The sequence below is a fragment of the Salmo trutta genome, chromosome 9 (assembly GCF_901001165.1).
Source record: "Salmo trutta chromosome 9, fSalTru1.1, whole genome shotgun sequence".
NCBI classification, from domain to species: domain Eukaryota; kingdom Metazoa; phylum Chordata; class Actinopteri; order Salmoniformes; family Salmonidae; genus Salmo; species Salmo trutta.
The window spans coordinates 19,196,689-19,209,808 of NC_042965.1; the positions used below are offsets into that span (position 1 = coordinate 19,196,689).

Here is a 13,120-nt window from a genome sequence, read left to right on the forward strand (position 1 = left end):
CCCAATTTCGCAAGAGTGGTGCGTGGGTAAAATCACCGGGGAAGCCATATATAGGCATAAAAGTGATTTTATGCTTGATCCGAAAATGTAATAGAAGGCTCCATATGGAGGGTGTGACTCAAAAGCAGAGTCTCCGGAAGGATGTAGAAGCCACATCGAGCTCCTTACCGCCTCCCAAATTTTGTAACAATGAAAGGAGCTGCATGATCAGTCGGACATCTGCATTTGGCCTCTGCAGAAGCCAGGGCATTCATACTTCTTGGCTTCACAGAGCAGTGCAGAGCTGTTGTGAATTTAGTTGCCAAGGAAGTGAGCTTGTGTTTATACAGGACCTCCCGCCCCCACCTACGTCAACCAATCATGTCAATGCTGAGCTCTACAGCATAATTTAGCTTATTCATCATTCATAATTAATTCATCATTAACGTTTGTTTCATTCATGTGACGACCTATACTGGGTCATGCATGTGACAGACCAATACCTCACAAGGCTTCTTCTCTCTAAGAGACCTTGAAACTGAGATATCTTTTGTTCTCAAAACAAGGTTCTGGGTGTATTCCCAAATTGCGGATAGAAAAGCACAAGCATAACATTTTCCATCACACTATTTTCATCTATAATGTGTATGGACATAACACACATGCTCCAAATAAGACAATTTTTGCCCAGTTTACCAGAAAATTACAGGATTTATGCAACAAATACTCAGAGGCTGATCGTTTTTCTCCTAGAATGAGTCAAAGCTCACAAAAAATAAATATTATAACGTCGTAATGCAAGGAACTCTCTATTGACGATGCCTGCCGTTATTTCAATCCGGATGCAAAGAGCTATACCTGGACCAACAAAACTATGTCACAAAAATCTAGATTAGATTTATTCCTAATTTCCCTCTTTTGTTACAAGTCATTATAGATGTAGATCACCAGTTGGCTCCCTTTTCTGATCATCATTTGATTTCTTTGAATTTACAAGCTGCTAAAAAAATCTAAGGGTATTCGAGGATATTGGAAATTAAACAACACACTTGTTAAATATCCTATTTTCATTGGAAACATCAAATTGTTAGCCAAAGATATTGTTTTGCAAGAAAAAACTCAGGTCATGGAAGTAGATGAGAATTCTTCAAATATCAAGTCAGAGTTGTAGCCATTAAACCATCCAAAGAGCTGAAGCACCTGAAGTACCGTAGAGAAAAACTGTTGATGAGCAAGCTTGACAGCTTTCTAAAGAAAGATAATCTATCTCAAAAAGTCTGTATTTAAATCTTTACAACTAGAATTAGAACAGTTTTACACAAATCTGGCAAAGGGTGCCTTTGTCAGATCAAGAGCAAAATTGATTGAAGAGTGGAAAAGAAACACCAGTTATTTCTTTGCGCTTGAAAAGAGAATATACAAAAGAAAATATATAACAGCACTCAAACTTAAGGATGTATTATGCAAAGATCCCATTACAATATCAACATTTGTCAGTTCCTTTTCTGAAAACCTTTACAACTCACAATTTCAGGAAGATTGTTGTGAAAGCTACATTTGCCACATTCAGAATGATTTCCCTGTGATTGGGGAGGATTTCCCATCAGTTTGTGAATCACCTGTGTCAATCAAGGAAATGAGAGAGGCTCTGAATTCAATGAAAAAATGGAAATCACCTGGCCCAGTTTTGGGAGTTTCTAGAATACTCAATTTTTTGTTTCAAGATTGCATTGAAAATTGTGAAATGGTCTCCACCATGAAACAGGGCCTTATTTCACTGATTCCGAAGCCTGATAGAGTCCCTTCTCTCATCGACAGTTGGAGACCAATTACTTTTTTCAATACTGATTACAAACTGATTGCTCTGGTTTATTCCAAAATATTAAAGAAGAATAGATACCATTATTAAAGAGACTCAAACAGGCTTTATGAAGGGCCATTACATAAGTTCCAACATTCGTTTAGCCTTGGACCTTTTCGATTATTCAGATGCAATTGACTCAGATGCTGTTATTTTTAGACTTCTGTAAAGCCTTCGACTCAACTGAACATTCATTTCTCTTTTGGTCTCAAACTTTTTGGTTTTAGTGAACATTTTATCAAAGTCGTTCGCATGTTTAACAAAGATATAAATAGTTCTGTGATACTTAACCTTAATACATCCAAAAGATTCAGTATCAACAGAAGTGTCTGACAGGGATGCCCAATTTTGTCATTTTATTCATTTTGGTAATGGAACTTCTATCTATAGATATTCTGAATAATGCAAATCTGCATGGTTTATACATTTTATTAACAGAAATATGAAAATATCCCAACTGGCTCACGATACTACTCTATTTTTTAAAAGACAAAGACCAGGTCGCGCATGCCCTTAATGCTATCACTGCATTCACTGTTGCGTCTGGATTAAAACTGAATATTTCGAAGTGTGAAATCTTATGTTTATATGACTGATAAATATAAAATGTTCCTGTAAAGGACTGTTAAATATTTAGGAATACATCTATCAAAAAAACACTTAGACAACATAGGAATTGATCTCCTAAAATTAAGAAGATCTGAAGGTCTGGAAGTGTTGGATTTTGTTGACAAATAACACTTTCAAGATCAATTGGTTGAAAATATGTTTGGTCAATACAGAATCAATTTGGTATTTCATTCCAAACAATGTGTTTAATAAGTTTGGAGGTCTTCAATTTTTTATGGAATGTAATTATATTCCTGAAAAATTACCTGCTAAATTGGCCAGGTTTCACCAACAAGCTTTAATGTCCTGGAAAATATGTTTCCTGCATAACTTTTCCCCAGATGAAGCTCTTTTGTGGAATAATTCAGACATAACTGTAAGGAATAAGTAATTGTTGTAGCCTAGCTGGCATGAGAGTAATATTAACTTTGTTCTTGATGTTTTCAACAACAGGGGTAATATTCTGTCATATATTAACAATTTTTAACATTGAATGAGTATCCAATACCTTTCAGAGAGTTTATTTATGTGATGAAAGCCATTCCCAGTGGTCGAACTACACTAATGAAAACTCATCTTAGCTTTGGTGATCACAGAGTTTATCCAGAACTCAGCTTGGAAGGCATGGGCTTACTTGAGAAATCGCATGGGCTTACTTGTGATTCTTTGTTCTGATGAAACCAAGGTTGAAATCTTTGGCCTGAATGCCAAGCGTCACATCTGGAGGAAACCTGGCACCATCCCTACAGTGATGCACGGGTGGCAGCATCATGCTGTGGGGATGTTTTTCAGTGGCAGGGACTGGGAAACTAGTCAGGATCGAGGGAAAGTACAGAGAGCTCATTGATGAAAACCTGCTCCAGAGCGCTCAGGACCTCAGACTGGGGCGAAGGTTCACCTTCGAACAGGACAACGGCCCTAAGCACACAGCCAAGTCAATGCAGGAGTGGCTTCGGGACAAATCTCTGAATGTCCTTGAGTGGCCCAGCTAAAGCCCAGTCTTGAACCCGATCGAACATCTCTGGAGAGACCTGAAAATAGCTGTGCACCCCATCCAACCTGACAGAGCTTGAGAGGATCTGCAGAGAAGAATGGGCAAAACTCCCCAAATACAGGTGTGCCAAGCTTGTAGCATCGTACCCAAGAAGACTCGAGGCTGTAATCGCTGCCAAAGGTGCTTCAACAAAGTACTGAGTAAAGGGTCTGAATACTTAATGTAAACGTGATAGTTTTTTATATTTAATAAATTAGCAACAATATTATAAAAACTGTTTTGCTTTGTCATTATGGGGGTCGTGTGTAAATTGATGAGGAAAAAAACGATTTCATCATTTTTAGAATAAGGCTGTAACGTAACAAAAAGTGGAAAAAGTCAAGGGGTCTGAATACTTTCCGAAGGCACTGTATGAATTTATAGTAGGATCGGAATCGCCGTTATAATCATTGGCCAGTATCGAGAATTAAGTAAAAAGTCCAAATCCCTATCTCCATCCATGGCTAATTTATGAAAGGGACTATTTTAGCTAGCTAGCTACCCACAGGAAGATGACGAGATGCAACAATTCAAGATTTACATTTTTTGATGAGACAGGACCATTCACAGTGGAGCGCACTCAGTTTAGCTCAACACTAATTGGCTATTATTGTATATTTTTTTTTATCAAGGGAGGCCAAATGCTCGCTGGCTTCCGTTGCATTCAATGCTACGGCGGCAACAATGTCATTCTTTTTTGGACCAGACAGCATCAGATGGGCTACACATACTGAGAAAGGGGGGCGCTGTTTCACTCGCTCGGATGCTTTCTCTGGTGAGATACAGTAAGCCTTTTGTGAATTGAATGAAATTCATGAATAACAGAGACAAAAGACACAAAATATGTTTTTTTCTTGGTCAATCCATGAATACACGCCACTGATAATTCATTCAAGTACTCAGAAAACCAGGTTTTTTAATCGACGTATGTTTTGTTTCTGACCTTATGCCGATTAAGATAAGCAGAATAAGGTGTTTACATGACTATTTCTATACTGTCTACTGCCATAAACAGTTTCATATTAAATTAATGTGCATGTGAACATACTCAGAGAATGACCGATCTATAAATCACATTTTTATGTGAATTTGGTTGGATCGCCCAAAAAGTTACATAACAGATAGTTGACTGCACAGAGACGAGGGTTTGTGGACGATTAAAAATCACACAAAAATGTATAAATTATGTGTCTTTAATTACTTATTTAAAATGTACAATAATGGTAACAGACTTAGAAAGCAATGCAAACTCAAGCTTTCCTCCAGACCATAGTGGCAAAAGGAGTATCCTCTATCCGTGCAACGTGTGCTCTTTTTCCCGTCAGATTGACAAAGGATTTGGTTGGCAATATTCAGGGAATTCTATAAAATAATTTCATACACTTAATTCAATGTACTTTATTTTATTTACATTATACAGTGTGCACATTTGTGTTGTATATAGATGGAGTTGTTTGTTTTAATAACCAATACTTACTGAGTTATATGGTGTGATAATATGAGATACTGCAATAAATACATTGTCAGACAAAAGTTAGTGGACTCGATCAGCCTGGAATCCTTCCAAAGCAAACAGCATGACAAAGACACTACTCAAGACAAGGCAGGGTCCTCTCTTACACACTGAGTCCCATAGCCAGAAAGGTTGACAGCTGACAATCTCTGGGAACTTATGAAGTCCAATGACAAATCTCTCAAAATAACAGCGAAGTTCTTCCTTCGTCACGGCTGTGCTTTAGACAAGCCTCTACGATGCGGATTAATCAACTATACTATAGTCAGCAGTGGCTGCAGGAAGGGATTGGGTAAGAGGAATGTCTATAGGGTCTGAGTAGTTTCCATTGCACTCAGCCTTGGGCAACCTCCTCTTGCTCATCCTTCACCTGGGAAAGTACACAACACGTTAGTCTAGTTCTCGATTTCACAAGACGAACCTAACAGGCAACCATCTCAAATTCTGCACGTTCTTTGTACAGGGTACAAACCTGCTCCACCCCTTCCACTTCAGGGACATAGAACTGCAACATATTTTGGATGCCACTCTTCAGAGTGACCATGGAGCTAGGGCAACTGGTGCAGGAGCCCTGTAGCTTCAGCTTTACAATGCCATCCTCAAAGCCACAATACAGGACATCTCCACCATCCTCCTGCACTGTGGGCCTGGGGGAAGATACATGAGTTAATAATTTAATTCATACTGATACTGCAATGAGCAGAGAGACACTTCTGATAAGAGGGAGGGAGATATCAGCTAAAGGCTATGTATAACTACAGTAATGATACCTGATTCGGGTGTCCAGAAGCTCTTTGATCATAGCAATCACCTCATCGTCATCATCTGATGGTGCTGTAAAGACAAAAGGAACAGTTGATGCAAAATTATGCTTACAGTACTTAACATTTAACACAGGAAATAAATGCAACCATCTTTAATATAATATATATATAATAAATTCATCCAACAAATGTAAATGCCTGGAGTTCGCTAAACTGCACTTGGATTGGAACCGGTGCTTTGGTCAGATGACATGAAAATAGACCTCTTTGGCCACGCACACCAGTGGTGGGTTAGGCATCAAAATAATAATGCAGGAGCAGAGAATAACCCCACAACTACTGTAAAATACGGTGGTGGATCTTTTATGTTATGGGGCTATTTTGAGTCCACTGGTCCTGGATCCCTTGCTAAGGTCAACGGCATCGTGAACTTTACCCAGAGGCCACCTTTTCCAGGTAGTGGAAACTTGGATCTTCCAGCAAGACCGTAAGACCAAGCAAACATCAAAATCCACAAAGAAATGGTTAATTGGCCCCAAAAATCAACATTTTGCAATGGCAATCTCTGGACTTTAAAACCTGTGGTTTGCATCGAAGAGGGCAGTTCTTAAGCACAGGATATCAAGAATCTGGAAGGATTCAGTATGGAGGAATGGTCTAAAATCACTCCCAATGAGCTCTCCAACTTGGAAAAAGGTTCAGTGCGGTTATTCTCGTTGGTGAGGTATGTTATAACTATATGAAGAATGTCATGTTAACCCCGAGCCAAAGAAGGTGCCTATTCCGAATAATACATTTTCAGGACCACGGAGTGTGACTGCAAGCAAGTGCAGGAGAAACCCCACAGAGTTCATCACCACGGCAGTGGAGAGCGCCATTCTGAACTGCGCCGAGCCCCCCACCAAAGCTTTTAATGAGCAATTTCAATACACTTGTGCTGGGTTACAGGTGCCATGCCTAACTTGTGTTTGGCCTGGCAGGAGCAGACCTGCAAGGGCAAAAGAATGGCATTTTCATTTTGATTATTGGTCCACTTCCACTTCTCATAAAGTTAAGATTTGAAAAACAATAGGGAATAAAACCTGATTTATTTTAAAACGGCAAGTAATACTTCGGGACTCCTGACTCTACACCACAAGTTGATGCCAAAACCCATGAGGGAAGGATTCCTCAAAGACAATTACAAGAAAAAGTGATACTGCGGATTATATTGGAAACGTGGATTTAACCAGGAGAAACCATGAAGGAACTTGCATGACTGAAACAGAGTCGGGGAACGACAAGGACGGCAACAAGGCTGTTAAACAGAACTGATCAGGTACTGGGAGAGGAAAACCCTGATGTGAATATCTTGGAGGAATGTATGGAACAATTCATTGCAAAGGAACAGACATTGAATGAGATTGACCGGAACGCTGAAAATGAAACTCCCATGGATAGCTTGAACAAAGTAGTGAATACTGCAATGGGTTTTGCAGTATTCACTACTTTTTGACTGGTACTGTCATTTATAAAACCAGGCACATTTAACAGTAAGGCTATTGATTATACACCTAATTTAGTTGGGGTATCCTCTCTCCTCCCTTTTCTTAGACAATTAAAGCAAGGGCTGTTTGTCTCCTAACTGCGCTGCTGCCTCACAGCATTTCTCAACATCAATATGCTGGTTAACACATAGCAACATGGTCTAGGAAAAGGTGCCAGTTCAACAACACACTGATGTGTTTCAGAACCACGGACAGTGACCACTATCCAACACAGGAGAAGGCTCATTTGTTAAACATTTTGATTTGTGTTGCACCATGCACCATTGTTCTTATGTAATAACCATATACAATTTCAGTAGCACGTCTTAGAGCGATGGTCTGTGCCATCCCCACGGCCTCCACTATGGATTAGTCCACTCAAACAGGCGCGAATCAGACGGGTGTTTTTGCTACTGCTCGACTAAATAAACCTGTCGACCAACAGCCTATCGACTAAATGGGGTTAGCTTACCAAGACGATATCGAATGTTCCTGAGTGGCCTAATTACAGTTGACTTAAAATCAGCTTGAAAATCTATGGCAGACTTAAAAATGTCTGGCAATCAATGACTAACAACCAACCTGACAGCACTTGAAGAATGTGCAAATATTGTACAATCTAGGTGTGCAAAGCTCTTAACTTACCCCAAAAGAATCACAGCTGTAAATCGCTGCCAAAGGTGATTGTAACATGTATTGAATCAGGTGTGTGAATAGTTATGTAAATTAGATTTCTGTATTTCATTACATTTCTATAAACATGTTTTCACTGTCATTATGGGATATTGTGTGTAGATGGGTGAGATTTTTTTATTTATTGAATCTATTTTGAATTCAGGCTGCAACACAGCAAAATGTGTCAAAAGTCAAGGGGGGACTGAATATTTTCGGAAGGCACTGTATCCATCTTAGCCAAGGTATTGTAGAGCAGGTGCTTAGTGATCATTCAGATAACCCTGTATACTACTAACCACATCACAGTGATCAAGGAGAGGACAACTATCAAGCTCAGAGTTGTGGTTGATGCATCCTCGCATGAGAGATATATCTCAGGTAGCCTAGTGGTTAGAGCGTTGGACTAGTAACCGAAAAGTTGCAAGATTGAATCCCCGAGCTGACAAGGTAAAAATCTGTCGTTCTGCCCCGGAACAAGGCAGTTAACCCACTGTTCCTAGGCCGTCATTGAAAATAAGAATTTGTTCTTAACTGACTTGCCTAGTTAAATAAAAGTAATTTTTATATATATTTTTTATATACCGTGATATAGATATATACTGTGAGAGAGAGATATATATATATATATATATAGATAGTAAGCAGTTATTTACCAAACTAACAGGACCAAATCTAAACCATTACCTGTTGAGTATTCTGATTAAGTTCAGGCAGCACAGAATAGAGCTAATGGCAGACATCATGAAAGCATTTCTGCAAATCTCTCTAAACGAAATGGACAGAGAAGTATTTTGAGGTTCTTATGGAAAAGTGACATCCCAATGACAAATGAAGAAATCATAATGTACACTGAGAAGACGAGAGTTCCGTTTGGAGCATCCGCATGCCCATTCCTTTTAGCAGCCACAATCAAACACCATCTGAACAAGTATGAGGGGGTCTATCCAGGCATGGTAACTGCACTGAGGGAATACTTGTATGTTGACAACCTTATTTGCGGCACAGAGGACAAAGGAACACCCTCTGATCTAACCACGAAGGCTAAAGAGATCATGGACAGCGCAAGCATGAACCTATATAAATGGAAAACAAATTGACATGAGCTGCAAAGTGAATAGACAAAAGAGAAAGTAACAGAACAAGTTGAAGTGAAAAGTCAAACTACATAAAAAGTAGCTTACTAGGATTAACATGGAGATCAGATACTGATGACTGTTTGAAAGGACAGATTTGATTGAATTCCTGAAAGACAAGAAGATCACAAAACGAGGACTACTTCAATCAGCTGCATGAATATTCAATCAGATTGTATCCACATTCAGCATTAGGATCAAGTGTCCATTCCAAGAAATGTGGAAACAGGGCCTATCATGGGATGAAGAGCTTCCACAAGATTTATCCACTAAGTACATGCACACGGCAAATGCAGAAGGAGAATGCACTACAGGTCTAATCATAGCCAAGACAATAGTTATCCATTGAAAACTCCATCCAGACTAGAACTCCCAGAAGCAGCAATAGGAGCAAGATTAGGAAACCATCAAATTGGAGCAAGATTAGGAAACCATCGAAAGAACAACTTGAAGATGAGTGATGTACAAGTTCACTACTGGACAGACTCAATGATAACACTCCATTGGATCAAGACCACAGTCAAACAATGGAAACCATTCATTGCTAACAGAGTGGATGAAATCCCAAAAGTCTGACACTTCCAGGAAATTGGAGACACTGCAGTGGGAAAGACAATCCTGCAGAAAGAGGCACATGAGGAACAAGTGTGTAGAAGTTGACCAACGATTCCCTGGGTGGAATAGACTGCAGTGGTTAAAACTCACACTGAACCACAGCAAGATCGGGGAGGAACAGAAAAACAAGAAGAAATCAGTGTCCTACAAAATCAAGTTGCTACAAAATAACAAAATGAGAAGAGCGATGTAATACCATTATAGAGTTGAGCATAACGCACAAAACACAGAACCGCAAAAATTGAATCAGCAAAGAAAAACTGGATACAGCTGACAAATGATAAGTTTCTCTAAAGAAAAGAGACAGCTACAAGCTGGAAAAAGACTGGACAGACAATCCAGAATTCTTAACCTGAAACACATCCGAGATGAAGATAGACTTATGCGTGTAGGAGGCAGACTATAACAAGCAGAGTGGTCATACAGGGAAAAACACCCATGAATATTGCCATCTAATGACACGTTTTCAGAACTGCTGTTGAGGACAGCACACAACGAAGTCACATTCAAGGTTGGAGATGTTGCACTTGTGCACAAAGACAAAATCCCACGTCATATGCGGAAGATGGGACATGTAAAATAGATGTTCAGAGGGAGAGATGATACGCTCAGTGAGCATAAGAATGTCATCGAACACTCTCCTAAAGAAACCCAGTCAATTGTTGTATTTATATGAACTAAACTAATGGATGAATATTGAGAAGGCCAAGTTCATCGGGCCAGAGTTTTATGTAACTATATGAAAAATGTCATGTTATTAACCCGTGAGCCCGAGAATGTGCCTATTCTGAAGAAACTATTTTCAGGATCACGGAGAGCGACCGCAACAAAGAGCAGGAGAAACAGCTGTCACGAAGTTCAGCCCCACAGCAGTGGAGAGCGCCACTCTCTGCAACTGGGCCGCACCCAGGCCCCCACCAGAGCTTTCAATGAGCAGATTCAACACACTTGTGTGAGGGCTAAGGATCTTGTTTTTGGCATGGCAGTAGCAGACCTGCAAGGGAGAAAGAATGCTGTTCTTGATTTTTGTTCCACTTCTCCTAAAGTTTAGATTTGTAAAACAGAAGGGAATAAAACCAGATTTTTTTTTTCAGCTGCAAGTACTGCTTCGGGACTCCAGACTATACAACACAAGGTATTGAAAACAGAGGTGTCAATAATTTACCCCTAACTTGTCAAGAATACATTTTTTTAACAAAAAAAGTATAATTTCACCCCTTTTTGTTGCATACAATATAGCACAGTACAGTCATTTTTGCTCATCTTTATCAAGGGTGTCTAATTTTGGACCCCACAGTGTGTGTGTGTGTGTGTGTCTATCGCCTATCCTATGTAAAGTGCCGCTCTTGTACTGCCTTATAAAGTGCTTGTTTACTTGTCTGTTCCATACCTGTATCTGCACGAGGGGTGTCCTCCTCATTGACAACAGGGAGTCCAGATGTGAAGAAGTCCATAATGGCAGCAAACACATCAGGTTTGATTAACTTCCATTCCAGATCTACATCTGTCTGAATAAGAAGCCAGAAACAGAGCAATTCTTATCATTTCTACCCATGATTCATACATTACATATTTTAAAATATACATGTAGATGACTGGTAATATTACCTTGGTTATGGTTATGAAGTCAGGACCCAAAAAGACACCCTTGACACCATCGATTCTAAATAGCTGCCTGAAGAAATAATACATATTACAATGTTGCCCAAAATAAGTTAGGGCTGTAACAAGATGTCTCAGACTGCTTGATCTTTTAATTGTTTAAATGTTATTTTCAACATTGGTAGGCATGGTTTCAGTAGCCTAAGTCATTAACCTTGCGAGGGGGGAGCAATAGGCTTCCCGGGGTGCAGTAAAATCCATTGTTCCTTGTTCAAGGACAATGCGACCAGGCAGAAATTTCAAGCTGTTTGGGTTGGGAGTGTCCTGAGTCTGAATAAACATGGTCCTTGCTGGAAAGAGGGGCACAATACTGTCAAAGTAATTTTAGCAATTGTGGTGCTAAATCACATTTTAGATAGCTCCTGAAGACATTTCTATACACTGTACATGGTTTTCATGCCTACCAGATACAACTGAAAATGGTGGCAGTGACCATCTCCTGGTAACACCAATGTTGTGTGGAGTCCAATGCAGTCCAGCAAACTGATATGCACGTACAGCAAGCCTAAAGAAAAAACATTTTTAATAAGTTCAATTTAGAATAAGAATAGGGTAAATTGATCACCGGGATCAATTAGACCAAATAAAAACATTACCAGTCACGCACGCTAGATTTGACAATCTGATGTCACGTGATGCAAAACTATTGGAGCACAGCATGCTGACAATTTAATTAGTTGGAGACCTGGGCAGCAATTAATTTTTTTAAATCCATTATGAAAACATTCCTGTGATCAAACGCAACCGTACTAATAATGCAAGTAGGGATATTACTGTGCTTGCTGAGCTCTGTGGGGTTGTATTTTTCACCAATGAGGCAAGTTGAGCAACTAGCTAGTTTGCTAGCTACAAATGAAATGTTTTATTAAACCAGTTCAATCATATTGCAACTTTTTACTGGAGATTGAGCTACAATAATCACGTTACCTCACTACTAATAAACTGCGTCAGACCTTATCTTATGAAACACAGCTAGCTAAAGGTTAGCCGCTAACTAATTAGTTGACGAACACGTAGTGAGAGAAAAGGTAAAAACATGCATTACTACAGCTTGATAGACATCCTCAGTCAGTGTTCAACAAACCACAGAGCACAACTTACGGACTTGAAATTCTTGCAGAAATACCCAACAACCTCCCGACCTGCCTGTAAGTCGCCATGTTTGTGAAGCTTCTAAACAATGACGCAATTTCCGTAAACTCCAAGGAAGAAACCGTCCTTGTATTATTTCCCTGGAACCACATTTTGTGTAGGAACCAAAACATGGTTCCTGTATACACTGAACAAAAATAGAAATGCAACATGCAACAATTTCTAAGATTGTAACGATAGTTCATAAGGGAATCAGTCAAAAGTTTTTCCTCATAATCCTGGATTATCGGACCACCATTTTATTGCGTTTGCAATTGCAACAAATAATCTGCTCAGACCCCAACCAAGGAGCATTAAAAGTCGTGCTATAAATTCTCAGACAACCCAAAGATTCCTTGATGCCCTTCCAGACTCCCTCTGCCTACCCAAGGACGTCAGAGGACAAAAATCAGTTAACCACCTAACCGAGGAACTCAATTTAACCTTGCGCAATACCCTAGATGCAGTTGCACCCCTAAAAACTAAAAACATCTGTCATAAGAAACTAGCTCCCTGGTATACAGAAAATACACGAGCTCTGAAGCAAGCTTCCAGAAAATTGGAACGGAAATGGCGCCACACTAAACTGGCAGTCTTCCGACTAGCTTGGAAAGACAGT

The 13,120-nt window shown here is 39.6% G+C and overlaps 1 protein-coding gene across 1 annotated transcript; it reads right to left on the reverse strand.

Moving 5' to 3' along the window:
* Window positions 1-4,659: 4,659 nt before the first annotated feature.
* nfu1 (NFU1 iron-sulfur cluster scaffold homolog (S. cerevisiae)) lies at window positions 4,660-12,578 on the reverse strand. Its single transcript, XM_029762863.1, has 8 exons — window positions 12,472-12,578; window positions 11,775-11,875; window positions 11,525-11,660; window positions 11,317-11,383; window positions 11,099-11,216; window positions 5,766-5,829; window positions 5,468-5,642; window positions 4,660-5,365 (listed from the first exon to the last, which is right to left on the reverse strand). The coding sequence occupies exons 1-8, from the start codon at window positions 12,528-12,530 to the stop codon at window positions 5,330-5,332; spliced, it is 756 nt and encodes a 251-aa protein (XP_029618723.1). The 5' UTR covers window positions 12,531-12,578; the 3' UTR covers window positions 4,660-5,329.
* Window positions 12,579-13,120: the final 542 nt, after the last annotated feature.

Bases quoted from the DNA above. Each gene is read 5' to 3' on its own strand.
- nfu1 (XM_029762863.1), bottom strand. From the start codon at position 12,530: ATGGCGACTTACAGGCAGGTCGGGAGGTTGTTGGGTATTTCTGCAAGA. The intron at 11,217-11,316 runs GTAATATTACCA...CTTCTTATTCAG, and splicing joins ACTTCATAACCATAACCAAG to ACAGATGTAGATCTGGAATG. The intron at 5,366-5,467 runs GTTTGTACCCTG...GTACTTTCCCAG, and splicing joins AAGTGGAAGGGGTGGAGCAG to GTGAAGGATGAGCAAGAGGA.